This window comes from Xiphophorus hellerii, chromosome 23 (genome assembly GCF_003331165.1).
Source record: "Xiphophorus hellerii strain 12219 chromosome 23, Xiphophorus_hellerii-4.1, whole genome shotgun sequence".
NCBI lineage: Eukaryota > Metazoa > Chordata > Actinopteri > Cyprinodontiformes > Poeciliidae > Xiphophorus > Xiphophorus hellerii.
The window spans coordinates 18,100,871-18,125,438 of NC_045694.1; the positions used below are offsets into that span (position 1 = coordinate 18,100,871).

Here is a 24,568-nt window from a genome sequence, read left to right on the forward strand (position 1 = left end):
TGAATAAGACTGCATTCTGCATTTTATTGATGAGCTTCAAGAGGTAGTCACCTGAAATGGTTTTCACTTCATAGGTGTGCCCTGTCAGGTTAATAAGTGGGATTTCTTGCCTTATAAATAGTCATGAAAATAAAGAAAACCCATTGAATTAGAAGGTGTATCCAAACTTTTGGTCTGTATTGTATATATATATATATATTTAGAAATGTGACAGGAAATGTTTCTGTGCAAACAATTCAGCAAGCACGTCTTTTATGTGACAGATACATTAAGATGCACATCCTTGTTCTTTCTCAACAGGCAGTAAAATCCCACCAGGCTAACTTTCATCTGCCGCCCCCCAAACATCTCCATCCATGCCTCCACACTTCTATATTCTCTCCATGGCTCAGATAGGGTGATTAAAACCATAAGACCTGAAAGATGGCCTCAGGCAAACAGAGGCCTCTGGGGATAACTCAGAGAGCAAGAACGCGGGAATAAGAGTTATAGACTGAGACATAAATAGAGGAGAGAAAGGCAAGAGACACTACAAAGACAAAGTGCAGAAAACAAGAATTAACAGACTGCTGGAGAGGAGCAAAGGAGGCCAGATTGCAAAAAGAGAAAGAAACAGATATAAAGAAACCAGAAGAGAAACACAAGATAGGAGCAAAGCAACTGAGTGATATTGAACAAGGCAGGTCTTTCCAACTCTGTAAATCCCATCTCCTTAGAGATGGTGGGAGCCAGATGGACAGGGCAGAAGGTGTAAGGGAGAGGGGGAAGGGAGGTGAGAGAGGCACAGGGAGTGTGGTGTTGTCCTAACCTTGAAGAAGCCGATGATGCCCACTCCGTACTCCACACAGTATTTATCCAGCAGCTCTCGGTTCCAAGCGTCCAAGTTCACATACTTGAGAATGTTTTCATAAATCACCAGCGTGAAACGCCCCCTCTCCTTGTCCGTCAGGGTGGGCATGTCCCCCTTCCCAGGAGAGATCTCAGTCCGGTACTTGAACCGGCCGGACTCCAGGATGGCCACGATCTCCTGCCCCAGTTGAGAATATTGGCTTTCCACAAACACCAGAACCACAGGATCTGTCCTGGTCCCTCCGAGGTCCACCCCAGACCCTCCAGGGACGCTCCGCACGGGCAGCAGCCGGGACGGAACCACCCTTGGGTAGTCCGAGTCTGCGGAGGCTCCGTCGGGGCCGGACAAGCCCACCGCCGAAGGCTCTGGTTCTCGCTTGACGCCATAGAGGAAGTAGGAGAAGATGAAGACGCTGACGGTGCAGAATAGGAAGAGGATGAGCAGGGAGGTCTGCAGGGGAAGGAGGCGGACCAGCCGACGGAGGCGTGTCACGCATCCCAGCATCGTCTCTCGCCGCACTGCTCCGCCCCACCGGCCCAGCAACCCGCCAAGGGGACAGTTCCACTCAGCGGCAGGCAAAGAAAACAAAAAAAAGAGAAACAAAGAGACAGGCAGAAATTTCTCACAGCAGAGTCCGGATTGTTACAGAGCTAAGCATGGAGGTAGCAGCGAGAGCAGCTACTGGGAAAGGAAACAAGACGGTCACGTTGGCGCTCCCTCATGTTGCAGTGCCGCTTATGTCACCATGGCAAAGAAGTGGAGGGTTCGTGGGCCGCCGGTACACACTCGTGCCGGAGCGCGAGCTGCAGAAGAGGGCGAGTCACCGGGGGAGACATGGTGGTGGAGGAGTCCATCACCTATCCATCACGTGAATCCTCCAACCATATCCTGCCGACAATTTGCCCCGCTCTTCTGACTGGAGAATAATCTCTAGAGGAAGCCGAGGCCGAGCAGGTCATCAGAGCAGCATCGTTCCCTCAGGGTACACTCCACTCCTAGGAAAAAAACAAAAGAAAAAGAGAAAAAAGTTCAGTTGAAATCCAGCAGCACGATACCAGCTCCTATAGAACAAACAGCAGGCTGCATTTGGCTGCTGTGTGGGTTCGATGGCGTGTGGGAGATGCGTGTGTATTATCAGAAAGTTCACTCCGAAGTAATCCTACTCAAAGAAACAGCTGCCAGATTCACCCTACACACACACACCTAAAGTATTTACACCCCTACAGCTTCTCTCTTTTTGTCTCGTCACGACAACAACCAATGTACTTCAATCACGGTTCCTACACATTTGTTTTTAAAAGAAATCTGATCCTTCTTCAGTCAATTTAACTACTTTTATAGTATAAACACTAAAGTTTGTTGTGAAATTCTATGTAAGGGTTTCACTTTACATATGACACCTACAAAAGAAAAAAAAACAGAGACATAGTGACAGAAAGTTATGAGGAAGAAATGGAGAAAGCAAAGAAAGAAGAAACAAAAAGGAAGGACACAGGGATGAATGGGTGGAGGGACATAATGTAGGAGAGAATGAAGGACAAATCGAAAAGAAGAATTGACACTAGTGAGGATGGAAGGCAGGGCGGAGGGAAGGACAAGACCTTAAGGACAAAGCAAAATGTGAATGAAGGAAGACAAGACACAAAAAAGGATAGAAAGTAAAAATGAAGCTAGAAACGGAGAAAAAGAACGAATGAAGGCATTAAAGACGAGATAGAGAATGTGGGACAGAATGAAGAAAGGCAGTAAACACAGGGAAGGATAAAAGAAAGAAAAGTTACTGAAGAATGAGGTACACAAGTGGAGAAAAGCATCTTCACAGCATGATGCTGCCACCACCATGTTTCAGTGGCAGATGGTGTGTGACCAATTACAAACATGACTATTTTTTCTTCTAGCCACTCCTCCATAAAAGACAGATTTGTGGAGTTCACCATTAATAGTTGTCCTGTTGCCATTTATTTCCACCTGAGCTGTGGTTCTCTGCAGCTCCTCCACTTTTACTACAGAATCCTGCAAGGCGATGCAGCCTGTGTGCCTCCAACCCTAAACACACAAATAAAGCAAATATTCCAGGTCTTACAGACACAACACAATTCATAGGAGGAAGTAGAGAAAGAGAGATCCAGCACGAGCTTGTTCACAGTTCAATCCAGTGAAAACGTGCGACAGCACACGAGTGAAGCCATCAAGCCCTAAAAACCCCACACAGAACCAGCACCACAAAAAAACAAGCCGAAGGAGGGGTAGCAATCCGAGCGCAGAGGCGTGGAAAACAGTGACAGACAGACTTGGCAACAATCAGACCCTCTCCTTTGTAGCAAAATCCTTCAGCACACTCGATATACATTTCCATACTCTCTGCAGACCGAACATAATACCTCAGCCTTTTTAGACTATCTCTATCAAGCCAAGTGTGAAAGACCCAGGATGCGGCGTGAGAACAGTGTAAAGCTCGGCACTTAGAAAAACATCTTTTGTCCATTTAGAGTGCTGGTGGGAGAAACGAGACGGAGCATCATTACCTTTGCATAGAAAATCCTCTGACCATTAAGTTGGAGAGCTATTGTGGTGCAACGCTTCCTCTTTATAAAACCCTCAACACCACATTAGAGTCGCATCCTTCTTAACTCCAAGGCAATAAACACTGACCACCAAAACTCATCTCGACCGACACAAATGGACATAAAAAGGATGCAATAATGGCATTCTGGTTTAATTAAAGGTGAATAACATTAAGCATATAAGTTTGCACAACTCTTTAAGGATATTCTATTGATTACCAAAATAATAATTCAAGCAGACGCAGCAGGACATGCGAAGAGAAAACGGTTGTATACGTCTAATGCAGTTGAGACTCATTCTGGCATTTCTCTACAGCCTCCATGCTTCCAGCTAAGATTAACAAGACGCATTAAATCTCGCTGCGAGTGGAAAGGCAGAAATCACACTTCTGTTTCTCTGACTGGTGTCCAACTTTCCTCTTCACAGAGATACAGAGACTAATGTAAAGAGAAAGACCGTGAAAAGAAAAAAAAAATAGGTGGGTGTACAGAGGACGTATCATGGTGCAACAGACAAAAACCAACAGCTCCGGTCGCCTAGAGATCTCCCAGGGCGCCTTGTTTGTTCATTTCTAAGGCAGTCGAGGTTCGTGCCACAGCATATCAAAGTATGATTAGCCGCAGGAAGTGACTCCTGCTGGAAACAGCGAAGCAGACGGCCACGCGAGAGTGACAACTTCACATGACACAGAAGCCGAGGAGGGGTTTCTTCAGACCTCTGCGGCAAGAGGGCTTGAATCTACTTAAAGGAAACCAAACTCACACAGCTGCAAAAATGAGAGAAAGTAGCAAACAAGCACGGGTTGCTTTCAGATTTAACCTTAGGTAAAAATACCAGTTTCACAGTATTTACATGAAAATTTTAAAACAGAAAATGTATAACATGTTTGAGGAACTATATCAAGGTTATCAAGGTGGTATGACAATAAAACAACATTGACAACACTCTTTGGTGTGGTGTGGGCACTTTGAGAAAACGACTACTACTAGACTAACCACTTTTAGCAATGGTCTAAAATGATGTTGTAGAATAAATGAAAATTTTAAAGAAAGCCATATGTTCAATATATCAACGCATGTCTGTGGACCAATCATGTTGTGATAGATACACGATTTCAGTAGATAACAGAAAAGAGTAAAGCAATGCGGCTCTATTTCATCATCTGATGCTCTAAATCTGTCTGTCATGGAACATGTTGGCTTTGGAAATGTTGGCACCTTTATGGGAAATCACAGTCAACGTCAGGATCTGCATTTTCTGGAATATATAGAGAAAGATTAGTCTTCTCGAATCTTGTACTATATTTTCAAGAAGCAATTGATATCAGGAGCTCAAAGCTTTACAAAAATGGCAACATAGCCTATGTTTTTCAGATGTTTGCATTTTACAAAGTGACAACAGATGGCTTTAGTAATTTAGTTGTTCTGATTACTTCGCCAGTCAGCTACTGGACAGACTGAGAACTCACAGCTTTGCAAGTGTTACTTTAAAATCAACTTTTGTCATAATATTACCGATAATGGAACTCTTTTATGTTGCAAGTCATAATAATTAAGTTATGGAAGAGAGGGAGGTGCAACCCACATTTCCTTGTATTCTTTTGAGTACAAGGAAACGCACCAGCCTCCTTTCAGCCTGCTGAAAAGCAGTGCTCAACAACTATCGCGGAAAGCTGTCCTGCTTCATGCTCCTTAGAGGGAAAACTCTGGTCACTTCCACTGGTATTACAATTTAAGGACTTTAAACTTTAGAAAATATATGATAAAAGATATTACACATTTCAAAATCATAACTGTTTGAAACCTTGTCATTGTCTGATACTGGCAATCAGCCCTTGACTTGTTAAAGACCATCATCAGCTTTCAGCAAACTAACATTTTTAAAAGTACACCACAGAATAATAATAATTTAAAAAAAACTCTTTTTACATCGCCCATTAAAACAGAATACACAAAAAATCCTATTTAACATTGTCTATTCTGAGGACAGTTCAGAAACCCTTCCTCTGACATCTGATGTTTGTATATCAATTAGTAGTTTTGTGTTTGTTTTACAAATTTATAGTATGGAAGTGAGGGTCATATTGCTTTTTGCAACAAGCTGGAGATCAATGTCTATGATAGAGGATAAGCTACAGCAAATGCACAAGCTTTAACAGTAACCTGAAACTCTTTCTTTAAAAATCAATTATTTGTACACAAAGACATTTATAAACATATTATGTCTAATTATTTAATGAAACAGGAAAGCACATATATTTTTTCTTCTTTTTTTTTAAAAGTAGTTTCTTCATTTCCTGTCTAGGTTGATTAGGAAAAAGTCTCTAATTTATTTATATTTTGATCATGAGTAATCAGGCTCAAGATGTGCTATCTTTGGCCGATGTCCGCAGGGACCCAATAAGCTCCACTGCGACTCTAATGACCCTGCTGACATGACTTGGGAGCAGACTTAATGGTGACAAAACACACGCAGAGAGCCGATGCCTCGCTTCTTGCCCAGTTCACAGCAGACATGACTGCCTCCCGATGTTGACCTTCAGAAAGAGATGTGCAGCTGAAAGAAAAGGACGAAGACGGTGTGAGAGATGGAGGGTGATGGCATGAGACGGGAGGGTGAGAGCCGCGGGGATAAATTAATGGAAACCTCAAGGCCCAGAGTGCGAGGCAGTGATATTAGGAAGGCTAAATAGAGAGCAGGATACTTTAGGACATGATGAGAATATTGGATCAACTGCACAAAATAATGGCTAATGGGTCTCAAATGTCTGCATGCCCATCTCACCTAATGCGTCTTCCACTTTACCCTCCGCAGGTACCTTCGGAGAAGCCACGTGAAAGTCTGAGATCCCCGTTCTACAAAATAATTGATTCACGAACGGAGAGAGAGGAGAAAAGAGGAGCATGAATATTTCATGTTTTTTTTTTTGCAGAAGCCAATGAGAGGTATAGCCGGCAGACATATTGGGGAGGCAAGAACCAGCCAAAAGGTTTCAACACAACGGAGTGTTTCAGACTGCCAAAGAAACTCAGTCTTAACTCATGCATAAAGAAGAAGAGGAAGAGGAACGCGCGTGTTAACAAACCTTTTCATTCTCTGTGATGGAAAGAGCCCTGACTGAATGTGAGCTATGTAATTGCACACGTGGACTAGAAGTCTGGCAGGAGGACTGGCGAGAGAGAGAGGGCGGGGGAGAACCACGAGCTGACAGGAAGGAAAACAGTAAAGGACAGAGAATGAAAAACAGCGAGCTAAAAGACGGAAAATCTAATTTAGGGGAAGAAATAAAGAAGAAGAATGACCCCTGAGGGTGACCATCAATCTGAAAAATTCAAATGTTCCCCTCATTATTTTATGGCAGCTGAGAAATGCAGAGAGAATAAACAATAGCAGGTGACGGACGAGAAGACGGAATAATGCTTTTCTTCGAAGTGGGTGGTCACTTCAAACCTGCTCGCTCAACAGCACGGGCAGCGGGCCAGAACCATACTGTTAGATTAATGAGAGATGAAGAGGAGCAGGGAGACTGAGGCTGCTCCTCAGCTGTAACAACTCTTGGAATAAACAACGCAGCAGTTGGCCATATGTAGCCTCCTCGTGCGTCCTGCTCCCTACTTCACCTCCCTCCCACCTCTGCACTGCTGCTGCACTTTGTTTAAAGTGTGAATAAGACTAAGTGGCACGGGGATTTGCGAGGAGAGTCAGTACATTAACACCATCAGACTACATGTTGGTGATCCCCTGGACAAATAAACTTCTAAAGGAGAGCCGGACCCTCACTGCCCCCTCAGGATCCGGCAGTGCCTTCGCCCCTCCCCCAGCCCCTCTTTTCTGTCATCTCTCCTTGCCAATCTGTTCCCCTTGCTGCTGACTGACAGAAATAAACGATGACCCTCTGTGATCAGCCACCACAGGCCTTGGCAACCACACGTTCTCCATGGAAACTCTGGAGATGCGTCGTGATCAGACGGATGGAAACGGCACAGAAAGGGGGCAGTAATCCATAGGACACTCATCAAAAGGCTGCTGCTGCCGTTATCACTTTTCTGTCTCTGTGTATTGATGTGGATGTACCAAAGTGGCTCGACTGCAAAAGAGACAGACCTGGGAGACTCATTAGTTGAAGGTCTGCTTGTTTGTTTATTCCTGAGAATTTGTTCAAATGCTTAGGGCTTTAAAAAAAAAAAAAAGATGGTAATGAGTTTAGTTTGACCATTGAAATGTTTCAACGGGGCAAAGGACAAGGTTAAATGGAAAAGAAAGAAGCAGATGTAATCCCTAATCTGTAATCCTGTTAATGTTGACACTGCAAACAGTGCTAAATGTTCTTATGCTAGCTCTGCTAGTGTGGAAGATGACTTGAAGGGCGCAGATTGAACAAAACTAGGCATGGGCTGGTGTTTATTTTCAAAGTCCTGAGAAATCATAGTTTAATTTATAAATATTGAAAATACAAAACTATTAAGTCACACCAGTTTTGATGTATTTTAACGTGATAACAGAGGCAGAGCATGGTTTTCTCCAGTCAGTCAAGACATAGCGCGTCCCTTTTCCTCATCTCTTGCAGTGACTCGTCAATCAGCTATCTATAACGACTGAACGTTTTCTCTCATTAAGAAAGAAGAAGAAAAAATAATTATTTCTACAGCAAAGAACAACAGCAGCAGCAACAAAAAATGCAGACTGGCATGGCTTGACTATCAAAAGAGCCCCACAGGTTATCTTTTCATGACAGACTGGAAAAGAAAAAAAGACATTAGCAACAAGCTACAAGAGCTGGCATGTCTTCTTATAAAAAGTAGCCTGTTACTCATTGGGGCAGAAAACCTTAAATTATAACAATCAAATTAATTAAAGTTGCACAAAAAAATTTCTCTGGGTGCAAAAACCAGTCTGACTTTAAATTATTAGCAGTAACAGGCTTATTGCTACACAACAATAAAAAAAAAAAAAAAGTATTTTTCTGCGAATAAAAAAGTCATTAAATATTGGTGGACATCTTCCATTTTTTATTTCAATACTATGAAATTAAAATATTTTTTTACTCCTCAATCTCCTACCAGACCTTTCCTGAAAACAAGTTTTTAATTCTCTCGATTGTTTTAAATTCTTTCTGCGCTCTGCTCATTCATGAGACGTGAGACGACAAACTTATATTTTTGTGATGCCGACAGTCCACAACTCCTAAAACCGCTGAGCTTCCATCAAAAGCAGCAAAAAAAGCAAAGCCGAAGTACATTTTTCATTTGCATTCAGACTCTTACCCTGTCTTGCGGGAGATTAAACTTCAAAAAGCACGAATTTTCATTTTTTCTTTTGAAGCACATCTAAGACGACAAACAAGCGCATGAAGGGAGCAAGAGTTAGTCTTCTTAAAGAGGGTACATTTAAAAGCCACCGTCGTGTTCCCTTTTTTATTCTTTTCCTCCCCTCTTAAGCCAGCCTTGGCAATCACCAATATAAAATCAATCAATCTGAAATTTGAATTCCATTTTATGCACCCATTGTGGTTGCCGTGATTAAAGGCTTAGGCTGTGAAATAGTGAGGAAAAGAGGCACCGTGTCTTCACTCCGGCTTCTGCCTCCCACCCGATCTGAATGCACAAGCAGGCGGCTTCATTTCAGCTCCAAACATTTACAGCGACACTTCCCTCTCTCTCTGTCTCATCAATTCATTTCATGCTGCTGCGTGAAGGACAGGAGACTCGGGAGGGAAATGTTGTTTTGCCTTCTAATTCTCGAGAAAGTGACTTTCAGACAATTTGCCCAACTGAGCCATGTGGCAGAATTATCACATCATTTTTCAGCAACTCAATTTACTGTCCCCAGGACAGAGGCAATTTCACATGAGGAGGAGGGGGGGAAAATGCCTTTCTATTCGCCAAAGCCCCTCCAATTACATCTCAAGGCCCTACTTGAAGAGCGCGATCCCAGCACTGTCGTAATTGAAATGATTGCAATGTTATTCTTTGACACAATAATGGGACAAAGAGTGAAAGAATCATCTTCAAACACAGACAACGGAGAGCAATCTTCTCCTAATAGCAATAATGAAGAGAATGGGAAGACAGCAGAACTGCGTCCAATGGCAATTAGAGACATTTCTTTGCACTGCAACTGTTCTGTAATTTCTGCAAAGGGCAGAGCAAGATCCTAGCTTTAGACTTTCATTAAAGGGTTCATGCCACAATCCATCAACATAGATATCGTCCTCAGGAAAGATAGCTAGAGCAGGCTCAGGCGTAATGGTTTGACTACACATTCATATCATGTGAGGCTGATTAGGGCCAAGATGAATAAAAACAGGGAGGGCAGGACATAAAATATACATGGCGCTGCTGAGCTATTTTAATCCCGAATAGGCTCCCTAACCTGCAGTCTTCTTTAAATCTCAAGCAGGTGGTATCCGAACAGAAGGATCAGAGGGCATTGGGAAGTGGAGAACGGATTATTTCAGAGTGGGAAAAGCAGCACGGATGAGTATTAGGAGCCACAGGAGAACATGGGAGGGAGAAAGACTGGAGAGCAGAGCAGAAGCAGCAACTTCATCAATACCCTGTTCCACATGCAGAAACATGCAGTTCCATTAAATGGTCAGTGTGAAATTCTCACAGTACGATAACTTTGAGTAAAGGACAAAAACACCAGTGACTCTGGCTCTTCTTCTAGTATCTCATTAAAATTATTTTAAACCTTAGTAGTGATGTGATGAAACATTTTTGAGTTCTAGCATCTTAAAAGTTTTGTATATTTTGTCCATTATGGCCTGTGTCGTATAAGGACAGAAATCTAAAACAAAAATATACAGCTGAATCCAATTACTTTTATTCAAAACATAAAAAACATAATCCTTGTTTGCTACAAACCTAATGCTTAAATCTAAATTTGTTGCAAGGATGTTTCAAAACTCAACCAATAATTTCAAGTGTTTTTTTTTTCTTCAGCAACAAAATTATACATTCCCTATACAAGAAAAAGTAAAGGAGTCTTTTTTTTAGCCAGTTCACCAGCAGTGTGCAGCAACCAATTTAAAAATTACAGGATCATCCCATCATGAACTCATATGTACATAAACTTTATTTGATATTTTAAACTCAAAAAAGTGCATCAAAGTATATACTGGTGGCTGATAGTGGGATTTTTGAGCGGAGAAACAAAGTACAACATCCTGGATGATACTGGTAGAGGTAGGATTTCTGAATCCAGCAGAAAACAACAACAAAAAAAAACAAGACATTGCCAAAAAAAAAAAAGCACTCATGATTTTGTGGCATTTACCCTGCCAGTCACTGATCTTCAGCCAATTATTTGCTGAATATTTCATATTCATTCTAATTTTAACAAGAACGACTTAATAACACTAAACTTTGCAGATTGCTGTTCTGCCTTTTAAGAAATATAATAAGCAGGTTTAGAAATTGTGCCAAACAGTTAAGTTTGTCTTTCTTCTAGCGGAGGGAGACATGTAGAGGTCTTTCACAGCAGCAGGTGGAGGACTACAGCACTACTCTACGTAATAAACAGCTGGGGAAAACACCAGTTAATCCAATGTTTCCTGTGGCATTAGAAGCAAAGCTGCAACAATCAATCGTTTCTTGACCGATCCCTACTGATTGCTTTTCTTTGAGGTTTGATCTGCTCATTCTGATTTTGGTCAATCTTCAACTAAAAAAGAACAAAGCAGTAAGAGCAGGATGACTAAAAGATTTTTTTTTTCTTAACTCTTGTAAACCTCGACATCAGAAAATGGCCGATGGCTGCATTTAACATTTGCGTATTCTCATGCTGTCTGCTAGCAGCAACAGTCTCTCTATTTATAGGCCCTCTGTGGCCCATTTACAGACATGGGGACACTGCATGTGTGCAGTAAAAATCATCGGGAGATGGACAGTCACACCATTGTTTTATGCAGGGTGATGTCTAAATTAACAACAGTTTAATTCATTTGATTACATAGCGGACAAATCATGCAGATAATGACGGCGCAACAAAAGAGCGAACCGATTCAGCCAAATGGACGGAAATAATTGACCTCGCTTTGGAGACGGTGCACATGACTTCATCTTTGAGTGACACTGCGCACCATTAGGCAGCAGCCACAGAATGAGTGACCCCTACAGTGAAATACATTATCATTTCCTTCATTTGTCTTTTTCTTTAAAGTGTTAGACATCATGAATATGGATGTCCTGCAGGGATGAAATTATGGCAGCGAACATTATTTGTGTTGAGAATTACAGGGCGGCCCCTCAGACTCTTCCCTGAGAGGAAAGAAAATGCTGCTCACTCGACTGGATTTCTATGAGACTCGAATAGGTATGTAGTGACTCGGACAGCCGGCATCAGGCAGAGGGAGGTGGTGGCAGCAGGACTGAATGGGCTAGTCATTTATCATTTTTGTCAGTCTTGGTAAAAAGGGGAAAAAAAAGAAGTCCAAGTGTGTGCGTGGAAGTAGGGGGTTGCTTTCATATAAATTGAGCGTAGGTGGAATCAATGTGGCGTTGCTGGTGAAAGCAGGGACAAGGGGGGGGGGAGAACCAGATCAATGCTGGAGGGAGTGACTGTTTGCTCCCATTGTTTATCCACTGTCATCTCAGGACACTACTGAAGGACAAGAGAGCATGGCGGGCAGTACAATGACTCCACTGGGACAGAGAAATCATAATGGGTCCCCTCCTCATGTAGATAATAAACATCACTCAGAGGTGAAAGTCAAACTGGTCGCGGATATGGCGTAGTCTGTCTGTGAATGAGAGCGCTGGCGTAGGCGTTTGGAGGGGTTTTGGGATCTGGGTGGAGGGGCCAATGGCAAAGAACAGTACTTGTTAGAGTAGTTTTATGCAGTCACTCAAACCAAATGGCAGTTTAGTTGGATTGTGTAAAGATATACAGAGACATTGGAAAAAGACCAGAATCGGCACAAACCAGTGACATGCTGGGAAGGAACTCCAAAAATTTATTTTATCCTAATCAGGGAATGCATTAAGAGTTAATGGGTAATGGTAACAACACTCTTCTATGTGGAGGCTGTTACTGAAGGAGAGCCCAAGTTGTTAATTTTAGTTCCGGTGTGATATTTAAAATGAAGTCAGATGAAGCACAGAGATGTACAAAAGATAAAGAAATGAAACTATGATCTTTAACATGTTAAGTCATTTTGCTGTTTGTCCAGGCTATGAGAGAGAGCAGGATTTGTAGGAGATAACAGCAAGGCTTTGCGTACTGCAGCAAAGTTGCTGTGTGATCTTTTTGAGCCTTAACCATCTGGTATGAAACTTTTGTGATTTGAAAAGGCTGGCAGTCTTTTGGAAATCTCTAAATTAAAATAAGGATCTATTTTTTCTGAGGAATACATACAGAAATGTAAGACTAGCTGAACTAATAAATAATATGTGATGCTAAAGACTGGTTTACTCTCCTGCAGTATTAACGCGACATTCAGGAAGAGAGCGGCAGATATCACGGTCAAACAACGGGGAAGTAATGGGGGCTTCCCCTGTCAGCCTGTCAGTTCCCAAAAGCCTCTACAACCAAAAAACCCATAAAAGCACATGCAGGGTAAATGTGAGCTCAAGAGGACCGCACACAGGGTAAAACGCTCACGTGGGATCCACTCAACCCCTCATAGGACTGTGGGGGGGTTAAATCACTTTCTAAAGAATATAAACCAAATTGTACAACAACGTTGCATCTTCTTGCAGTAGTTCTCTCTCCTTAATAAAGTCACTGTAGGAGCTACTGCTGCAACTAAATGACTCATTTTCACCCTATAGATTGTACTACTGGCTCAGATCTCATCTGCTAGCTGTGTTTCTTTTCTAAAGGAAGCCACTAAAGCAGCTACTGCCACTTTTAACCCTGTGTACCTTTTCTTCGACATAGATCAGTGCTTCTGCGACCCCCAGTTGTTGGCAGCAGGTGGCCTCTCACACTGAGCCAGGTTCTGCTGGAGGTTTTTTCCTGCTAAAAAGAAGTTATTTCTTTTCACTGTCGCCACATGCTCCCTAAGGAGAAAGTATTGCTGCAAAATCAAACACTTTTGCCATAACAAACTAAACTTGACTTGACTGAATTGTATTATAACTAGGATCAAACTGGAATGTATTTAATTAAATACAGTATATATGATTGGTTGTATATTTCTGTATATAAAATTGCATCAGTTTGTCTTGTAAGATGCCATGAGATGACATCTGATATCCCATACAAATAAAATCTGAAGGGAGCTTTAAGGAAAATCAGAATCTGTATTGGCAGATCAAAGCTTGGCAATGACCAGGTAATGGAAATTGGCGAAGAAAGTTAAGATGGGTGCATCCCTGCAAGGATTAACCAGAGCTCTGCACAGTTTGAGAGCAACTCTTACATTTGCTTCAGTAGCCAATTTGCAGCCCTCATTTGAACCAGAAATGCAGCTGTTAGAAGCAAGAGAAATAGCTGAAAACGATTAAACTAATTATAAAAACCCTCAGGCAAGCTGCAACAAAGGCTGCTGGGGCGATATAAACAATATAACTGTCTAATCTGTTCAATCAGTCTGATGGACAACAGCAGAGATGCAGGCAAATCCTGCCTTGCAAAATAGATAAGTATAATACGTGCTCATGAAATGATGATGAGTTAGATTCAAGAGGCTGCTGTGCAAAATTCAGGTACCATCATACCCAGGGGAGCCCTTCCTCTCCTTTTCCCTTTCTCGCCTACCTCTTCCATCTCCCGCGCTTTCATGTCCAGATAAGAAACGGCCCGCACTGATCCGTCTGATTCGCGCAGCAGAAATACGTTCCCATGAGAACATCCCAGCGCGGAAGAAAAGCTGACACAAGAAATGATATTCTGTTGGGCCGCCCATATTTTTGCTTGCAAGATCAAGCAGATAAGGAGTTTTCCTCCAGCATAAAAAGCACACTCCTCCCAATCATCGGCTCGCTTTCAAAGCACAATCAAGAACAACAGATAACCGAATGAAAGTGCAAATTTATCCACAGTGTGCTCTACATAAACAGCACACACTTGACACAGCCCCCCCGCCTGAGGTAAACAGAGCAAAGACACTACATGCATAAAAACAATTCAAGTGCAGAGGAAGGACCAGTATCATCATCGGCTTACTGCAGTAACACCATTACAATCCCAGTCGTAGGTCCAGTAATGAATCCCACAAATAATCATGTGTATTTTTGAAGACTGGCCATAAGAGAAGATTTTCTGCCATCTCACAAACTACAGGTAACCGTACAGCTTCACTTTTCAACTTTCCGCTAAATCTGTTATTTTCTATGCTAATACTGTAACCAGAAACTAGCAAAACATAACAAAAAATAATAACAGCATGGGCCAAGAGTGTCATCACAACAATTTTCCAACATCACAAAGTGTATTCATAAATGATTTTGCATGCTAAAAATAAGCTCACAAATAACTGAAAAACAATATCTGATGCTTTTTTGTTCATGTATGGAAGAGCGGCACAGAAAATATCTAAATTATACCTTTTTTCCAGTAAGTGAGAGGAGCATCTGTCTTACAGAAGGCCATCATCAAAACCTGATTACCTCTGCAATGAAGAGGCCAAAAGTCGACAGGGTTTCTGGACTGAGCATTTAATAAGTGCTGCCTGGGTGATTCACCAATCTGTTGGGAGATGAGAACTAGATTCAAAATTTGTATTTACTGGCTGTGTCACTAAATGCTATCATTGGTCACACAACCATTGAATGATTAAGTCAGAAAGTAGTCTACCTGTAGCAAAAGAGTTAATTTTATGGTTTTACCAATTTATTTTTTTACTTTCCTACGGTTTTGAGAGTATTTCTTAGACATTTTGGATTTAATCTGTGGTGATTAAACAAAGACAAGGTTAGGGTCTGTGGTGTGCAGCTTAGTTGCAACACAGATTAGATTTAAATCATTTTATAGCCTCATTAGGAGCAGATACAGTACATTTATTGTTTAAATCATAGAACTGAAATGGGGAACAGAGAAAAACAGAAGGAACTTATTTTAGCTCACAACTTCTGCAATGTGTTACAGATGTGAAAACAAATTATACCTAAATTTTAGGTGCAATGTTGTCCGGACTTTGTATCATCTTTTTAACATTAGCGCCAAGTAAGTAAGGTCCAATAGTTAAGAAATGTAGTGGGTTATTTTTCTGTCCTTTAAGGTTACGCAGTTTATTCTGATTTGCAAATTGAATTAATTATCAATCTTTGAATCTGCATCAGCTTAATGCCAATTCTTAAAGGCACAACAAAACTAAAAATCATTTCTTAAAAAAAATCCTTGGGACACACAGCTAAAGTATGCTATACTTTCCCCAGCATTCAGTGCACATTTTACGTGATATATAGACCACAACCACTTACAAAAACAATAACTGTTCTGGTAAAATGTTGATATACTGTATCTTACCATGGTAATCCTTTTTAAACTAAGGTCAGCGTTTGAAGAAAATATATGTCAAAAGATATTGCCGGTGAAGGCAATGTTTTTTGCCTTCCCAAGCATAAGTATTTTCAAATGTACCAAAGAATCCCTAACTTTAGCTTACTTTTAAATTTGAGAAGGCAAGCTCAGTAAGAGGTACAATAATTAGTCAGTGTTTACACTACAACAGTGAACTGAACGAGGCAGAGACCAGCAACTTTGGTGTTTATGGCGAGGATTGTAAAAGAGGATGAAGGTCCAGACTCACAGACAAATCTGTTTTTACATCAGTCTTTCAAGTCCATCAGATCTAGAACTAAATATGAAACTTTAAGGGGACATCTCCTTAAAATCTGCGGGAAACAATAAACAACAAAAAGCTAAAAGATGCTGAATAATTGAAGAGATTGTTTATGGCAGGTCTCCAAATCCCTCTCCCATAGGTCCTTCAAGCTTCCCTGAAATAAACAGCTTTGCCTCAGCCCACCTTTTTCTGTTTCATAGTTTTATTTTAAACTTTACCACCGGCACTCTCCGAAGCTCTTTACCTGAGCCCAGCCGCCCTGCTTTCCCTTCCTGTGCTGCCGCTCTGGGACCAGAGTGTGAGGTATGCGTGGGTGTCACAGAGCTGACAGGTCTATCTGGGCTCTGTCTACTGTGCTGGCTATTCCCATTTCCCCTCTTCATTGCTGCCTCTACAGCTGCTGTGTATCCAACTGTGACACCATACACATGTATCAGTTTACAGAAGGGGGGTGTTAGCTGGAGGCTGTGCAAATGGTCAAACTTCTCACCAGGCTGCATGCTTGGTATACGTATTGGCCTTATACGCTTTGGAGCCAAAATGGTAAAATCAGGGAACGAAAGAGGCAAAACTTCTTGCATTTAAGTGTGGAGAGACAGCAATCCACTTCCCAGCCCATTCAAGGCTGGGAAGCAGCCTGTCAGAGTTATGGATTAAATGCTGCAGAGCAGCATCGCACAGACACACATCATCCCTGACAGTTTAATGGCTTGTATGTATATGTGCTCTCATGTGTGGAGAGCCACAAACGTATGTGTGCGAGCATGTGCGTGCGGATGGTTTTGGGTCCTACCACCTGATAGCTAAAGCAGACGGTTAATTCGCGGGTTAGCCTTGTAAAATCTGAAATCCGTCTCCTCTTAGCCATCCATGACGGGACTGGAAGCCTCCTGAGTCAAAGCGCCGAGGCGCAAGCCGTCACCATAAACCCCATGTAACACATTTCTCATTTGATACGCCTCTCAGCCGTTCGCTCTTGTGAGCACACAAACAGCCATTTCCACTCTGTCACACACACACACAGACTTGCACAGGCAGACAGATTTGTGACACTTTTTTTTCATCCTCCTGGCTGTAACAGGTGTGGTGACAGAAGTGGGGTGGGGGGTGAGAGGAAGAAAGCCGATCCAGTCCTGAAGTCTCCAATCTTGCCAAGACATCTTCTGTCCCAATGTCATCCTTCACCTCTTCAGGGGAAACTTCCAATCAGAGCGACAGATCAATACACCCTAGCCTCGGGACATGAGGCTTGAAAGCTAACTAGGAGCACTTAAGGAGAGGGGGATCTGTATTGATTACAAAGAGTTAATGAGGCCTTATGTGCTAGCTGGGGTCTTTTGTGACTAGAAAGGCATAATTCGATCAGCTCATTGATACAAACCAGTGTACAGCTCCAATAAAGTTAAAGATTTACTGCAAAACACAAAAATCTTAGAATAAAATGGTCAACATTTTAAAGCCACGGAATCTATAAATATTGTGAGAATGGACCAAATGAATAATAAGTTGAATTCTAGTGTTCTGCAACGCAGAAGAATAATTTCAAATGACCTTTTTGAACTGCAAAATGTCTTTATAGCCAGTCATCAAACAAAACAAGAAGTGTGTATGATATAAATGACGACAATTTAGTATTTTGTAAAATTCAAGGAAAATACTAACTAGAGTGATTCCACTGTAAGTTTTTATTAGAGCTCTTGGCACAGAATATTGTCCTTTTTTGTTATTCTGCTCTTTATAGAATAAAACTGATAGCCTGCTTATACTAGCTAGTTAATTAGCCAGGATACTTACATAGCAACTCTGTCATCTGGTGCTGGACAGACATGTTGTATTAGCCTCTTAGCAAACTAACTGTACTGTTGAGAAAACATTACTTTAACAACAATAATGGCTAATGTTCCTGTAGTTTCCATGCCATGAGCCTCTAAACAGAAGAAATATTAGATGTCCAGGATACTACTTCCTCCCACTCATTGGACCAATTGCCAAGACTTCATTACATGAGCTCATTTTGGAGCTAGAGACCTCGCATTAAGCCCACGGGGCTAAGCCAGTGATGCCAATCTTCATGTTTAGGCAGTTTTCAGCTATTACTTTTCCATTTCTTATTGTTGCGACCTGACCAAATTGGAAAGGAATAGGTTATAAAAATGATGAAATATGTTCCTTTACAAAAGATGATGAAAGAATAACATTATCATTCTTTCACCATATTAAATCAGTGTTGACCATACAAAAAAAGAAATCAAACTAGTGATTTTTTAAATCTGCTCTACAAGTAAAAATACATAGTACAATAAAGTTCAGAAAGCCACAGCCTCTTTGCAGTGGTATAAATTATTTAGCCTGGCCTTTTCTAACCCTTTAATTATACATCAGTGTTAGAATAACAAAGGATGGGGAAACTCGGCGCGTTCTTGCTTACAAAGGCGTCGACAAAGAGACCGGATGGGGAAACTTTAGCCTCTTGGTACCAACAGGAGGAAGCAAAAAGTCCTCCGGGCAGCTTTCCTCTGCTGTCTGGCTTCGTCTATGACTGCGTCTACCTTACCCATCGTGTGATCAGAGATCAAAGGGTTAACTGAAACTCTGGCCTATAGCCTGAGCTTACATTATTCAGCAGCTTGTTACAACAGCTTGTTCCCTGATCTCACACACTAGGAGACAGAGCTGGAAACTCCAAGGACGGGGGGACGCTGGGGACGAAAGCCGGATTAAGAAAGGAGATGATAAAGAGACCAGGAGGCTAGAAAGACAAAGGATAGCACAGAATATGGAGTGGACCTGAAGGATGGGGGGTAGAGAGGTGAGCTGCAAAGGGAAAAAAAATGTGCCTCACTGGTATGAAAAGAGGTATTGAGAAAAAGAAAAGATGAGAAAGTGGTGAAAGATAACATGCAAGCACAGGTGGATAACACACAAAAGAGAGGTGCCCATCAAAATGAGCTTGGTGCCCTCAGGCAATTTCTTAATATAGACATTTAACCTGTGAACACATATCTGTTTCTTTAGCTTAACTCCCTATCTCTAACCTAACAGCTAACATGTTAACAGAAATAAAAAATAAAAACAATTAAACCTGCTGAAATTCTACTTAATTTTTCCTGTAGTTTAGAGTAGAGATGTAGCTTAGAGAAATTTGCTGGTGTTTGGAACAGCCTGATATTCAGCTTTAACTCAAATAACCATTGATTTCATATTTGTGAAGACACCTTTGATGTAGTTACTGAGTTAAGAAGACCGAAAGTTACAGTGTCTCTGCAAAGTATTTACTACTTTAGATGTTTTACTATTTTTATTATTTTTACAAATCAACCATGATCAACAAAGTTTGTCTTTTGTGACAAAATGAAAAGTTTTAATACCAAAGTAATTACTGATTTTTACAAAATAAAATATGTGAATGTTAAATAAGATTACATAAACATTCACCTCTTCAAGTCAGTGTTTTATTAGAAGCACCCTGGGCTTCACAGCATGGAGTCTGTTTGGAAAGGTCTCAGTCAGGCGTGGAGATATGGATGTTGGGAGTCTTTTGAAAATCCTTTTAAAAAATTATTGGAAAAGATTTAGACTCTGCATACAGCAGGAAGGGAGCCTGTACTTTCAGTAATACCATCAGCAGTTATCACTAATATGAAATGGACAAATTCAATTGTTTGTAATTTTTTCTAATTATGGAAAACAACAAAAAGAGTCAGACTGCAGACTGGCTTTCCATACAAATAGCATAAGAGGTAAAACATATGCTCGCATTATATTCAGGATCAATTTGAAATAAGAAGCTTGAAGGTTTATCCACAGTGATTCTTTCCAAATCTATGCTACTCAAGGATTGTCTGCAGAAAAAAAGAAAGAAACGAAATAGTGCCTACTCAGCGTTGGCTCGACTTGACTCCACTTGGTTGTAAAGGTTTCCCACTAGAAAATACTATGTGGTACCATTACAATGTACCACCCTCTTTTGAGAACCTATTTCACTCGGGGTTCAGTCAAGATGGGCTGAACACGTCAGAGGCTGTTGGTCACCGATTGTCTGGGGGGTGGAGTCGGTGGTATTGCCATAAGTGCCACTCTCACACTTTCCTGTACTTCTGAGTCTTTTCTGGCTCTCTTCTGTTTTGAGTCGGACAAAAAGCCACAGATGGTTCAACATAGCTTCCAAGTCGCCATTGTTGTGCTGTGCTTGTGTCGCGTACAGGTTAAGTTGCGCTACTTGTCGGAGTCAGCTGCCGCCCACTATATCATGACCCCACCTGCTAGTGTTGTTACTCAATTGTAATGAAAAACCACTCGAACCATGAAGAGATAAAGTTGAGTCAAGTCGAGCTGTGCTGTAGCGGTACTAGTAAAAAAGGGTCTGTAAGGTTACTCTATAATGATCAACAAGTATAATGTTCTTCTCCAGCAATTACTTAATATATGCATGCACAATTGATTTACTGTTTATTATATATTTTTTAAATTTTATGTATTAAAATAACCTTATTTTGTATAATTTTGCATAACATGCTTAAATATATAAGACAACTGACTGTTCATTTTTTTGTTTTTTGTTTTTTTCTAAGTTCCATGTGTAACCATTCTGGACAACAATTTCAATACTAATCAATATAATTGCGATTCTAATTTCTTTACATAACTGAGCAGAGCTACATTTATCTCATTTTTGCACTGCACTCAAGTAACATATATTCTCCAGTTTTATTCGACACTAGTGAAACAGTGCCTCACACCCACACAGGGAAAATAACAAAGCAAAACAACATCCATCAGATGAGCACTGAATTGACAGCAACCATGTTTTGGGAGCGCCCTGTTTATAGATCCAGACTTGTGCTGCTGCTCACTGAGCGGGCTCCTTTTGTTCATTAATTGATTGGCCTCCCCTGCTGGGCCTCAGTAACTAGGTTACACAGATCCATGAAAAGAGCAGGATCGCCCCCCCGGTGAAACGCGGCGGATCGGAGACTCCAGAAGCTGGAATCCGACTGTTAATATAACTAATGGGAGTGAGGACGGCAGTAACTTTATTGAAATCATCCTCATCTAATTAAAGCTGAGCAGCTGATGAGAGCGGAGAGCTGAGATGGAGGTTGGTGGAGGCGATGTCACAGTCATATCTGCTGAAAGGCCGAGGCTGCAGAAAGGTGGAGAGAAGTGACAGGGTGATGTTCACCGTCCATCTGTGACACTTTGCTTGCGCAGAGTGGCTGGAGAGATCTTGCGTCTCACCATTTATCTAACTGTCACTCCTTCTCCCAGAAGAAGATAAGTACTCTAAAAACTGTACCATGAATGCCTTGCTCTGACATTTCACTCATCTTAATTGTATTTTGCACTCCAGTGAGACTCAACAAATTAGTCAGAGTTCATTTATTTACTGAGAACGTCTTGCCATGTTCACTGTTTCTGAAAGATGAAGCATTTAAATATGGAATCAAGCTTAAAAAAGCCATTTTCATGCACTCAAAGCCAGCTTGCAAACCTAAACCTAAAGCTTGTTGTTTAGCATGTCGGATTTCTTTATGTATGAATAATGAGTGTCTTTGCATGACGCATGATATTTTACACTGACTAGATCTTAACTCCTGAAATTCCAAAATAAATTTTAAGAATCATTTCTCCAATTAATTTTTCTATTTTTAACATCTTTTTATTTAAAAGGTCATGAAGGGCAGGTAAGTTGATTGCATTATTGGTAATTAAAATAAATTAATGGCGTGCCTGAAATTTCTAAGAGACTGCAAAGTATTCACATCCAAGTCATCAACAGTTTCAGTAGTAATATTATTATAGCAGAAGTTCAGGAGGAACTTATTACAAACCTATTTTTGGTTTGAAGTGCAAACCAAACAGCAACATAACTTGACACAATTAGTAAAATTATGTTAACGTTAAAATGTTTTACTTGTAGACTTCTAAAGTTAGTACCACAGCAGGAAGATAAAATACTGTATCAATTATTTTTCCAAAATTGTGTTTTCTCTATAGATTTATTATTAAGCTGTGAGCCATCAATGACACGTTTTAGTTCTAAAATCTGAATAGCAAATATATTCAAAGCAACAGAAAAAAACACTTTATTTTACATAATTTATGTAAAGTGAAGACTAACTTTTGACATGCTGAGGTGATTACGCCTCCATATCTTAGCACTATGGCCGGAATAAATGCTGTTAGAACTCAGGTGTACCAGGAGAATGTTGTGTTCAGACAAAATTGTCTAGAGGAAACTTTGTCCGATAAATAGAATTGGGCCGTTTGATTATTTGTGAAGTTTGTGAACTGAGATATCAGATAGGAAGTTCTGACTTTTGCCAGAATCTACAACCAGACTGTTCCCTCTGAGGTTTTACTGATTGCTCTCTTCTGGTTGATGACACAGAAGACAATGAGACCATCTTACAGGAAATGCCAACTACTTGTTGATGAGCTAATTTCCGTACAACTGATAACATTTCGGAGCCTCTTCCGGAGCTTTAACAGCACAACCAAGAAATCTATCTACTTTTATTTAAGTTAGCAGTTTTCACAATAAAAAAAAGAAGTAGTGATTCTTTGAGTCAGACACAGCAAAGTTTTCTTTTCTGGTGATGTTTGTGATTGCAGATGTTTCGCTGGAATTAAAAATAAAATCCTGTAATTCAGATAAATTATGAGAAGAAGACAAAAAGACCAGTCAGTTATAAAGTCATCTTCGTTTTTTGGAGATAAATAGTGGGAAGTTTAAATTGTACGTAAACTAAAAATAAAAATGTGGAGTTTATTTTGATTCTTAATGCATCAGAGCAGATTTGTAATACATGCCGTTTTGCAGAAGAACTACCTTTACCAGTTTAACAAAATCAGAATCAGCTTTATTGAATTCACCTAAACGTTGAAGTCTGTCAAGACACAAAATAACACAAAATGTAGCAAGAAAAAAACCCCATTTAACACCAATTTTAACTGGCAAATAACTTATGCAAGACAAGTTGTACGTTTATTAATTTTTGAGTTTGCTCTTAATATAAACAACAGATCTCTAATTTGTAATGAGCACATGCCTTTGCAGTGTGACCAGTAGCATGGACCGTATGCGTGCCAGTGGACCTAATCGTCACCTTATCGTCAACTGTGCTTACTGTCCTGTAATTCCAACAGTAAGCAACAGTTGGGCGGAGAGTTCAAGATAAGTATGTACGTCTCGTCACAGGGATTTGTTCTAAATGAGGAGCCAGACTTTCACTGCTACAGTGTTTGATAAAACTGCAAATTGAAGATCAACATGACCTACACAGACAGAAGTGCAACATACTGGTCAGACTGTGATGCAAGGGCAGGCAAACACGTTCCACTAAAAACCAAAACGTTTTAGACTCAATTCCAGGACATATCTTACAAATCTTTAAAAAAAAAAAAAAAACATTTGCAACTTTATTACCGCATATAGAAATTCTGACTTGCAACTTATAAATCTGCTCATTTAAGGACTAATTGAAAAGGTTAAGAAATTTTCTTTGTTTTTTCTCTGGCAGATATGTGCCAGATCCAGCTCCTTAGAAACAGATTATGAGAAATAAATTATGTATAACTCAAACTGTAATTAATTTTTTTCATAGCAGATTCTTTAAAACACAGTTTGTGATTTTTGAGAAATTACAGGTAATCAATTTATAAAGTAAAAACAATGGGGATTTGTAGTTGACCCCCCAGCTGCATTTCAGTGATTGTTTGGCTTTCAACCACACATGCAGTTGCAGATTATTGTTCAGTGACAGTAAATCTGCATGCTTCAGGAAAGGTTATACTACAGGGACGCACTATAGGGGGGAAAAGTTATGACAATACTAAGGGCCCCTGACCTCCACAATTTATTAATTTATTTATTGTTCATAGAAATAAAAAAATTGAGGCCCTGTCAATTATAAAATTAATCATATTGTATTTTCGAAGATTCTTTTTTGCAGTAAAAAATTAATGTTCCCACTACCAGATCAAAAGACACACATCCATATTTGCACTTAACCCCCCTGGATCTTCGTGAAATGGTTTGTTCCTGCTTGGAGCGCTTGACAGTGTTCAGCAGCAGTCAGTGGAAGACGCAAACGACTGTGGCTGTTACTATGCTGCTAAGAAAAATAATAAAGTCAAGTTTTCAAGAAAAAAAATAGAGAGAGGGAGAGAGAGAAAAAGACAAGAGTGTCAATTTATAGCCCAGTTTTTCTCCAAGAGAGGGGGGTAGACTGTGAGATTATCAACCATTTAGCATAATTAGCTTAGCTACTGATTGCCTCCATTTCACTAGCATTTAATGAATTAAGGAAAGAAATTACCAAGATATTCATATATTTAACTTGTCCCTTGTGCCTTTTACCACTTAACAACAGATGAGTCAGTCAGCAGCAACTCTAATCTCTCCTGACCTGCCCTCT

The 24,568-nt window shown here is 40.6% G+C and overlaps 1 protein-coding gene across 1 annotated transcript in view; it reads right to left on the reverse strand.

Moving 5' to 3' along the window:
- ndst1a (N-deacetylase/N-sulfotransferase (heparan glucosaminyl) 1a) overlaps nt 1-24,568 on the reverse strand; it is a 65,670-nt gene that overhangs the window by 21,301 nt on the left and 19,801 nt on the right. Inside the window, 1 exon segment of the mRNA XM_032554716.1 lies at nt 809-1,845. Coding sequence (XP_032410607.1) covers nt 809-1,354 — 546 coding nt within the window. The 5' untranslated portion in view covers nt 1,355-1,845.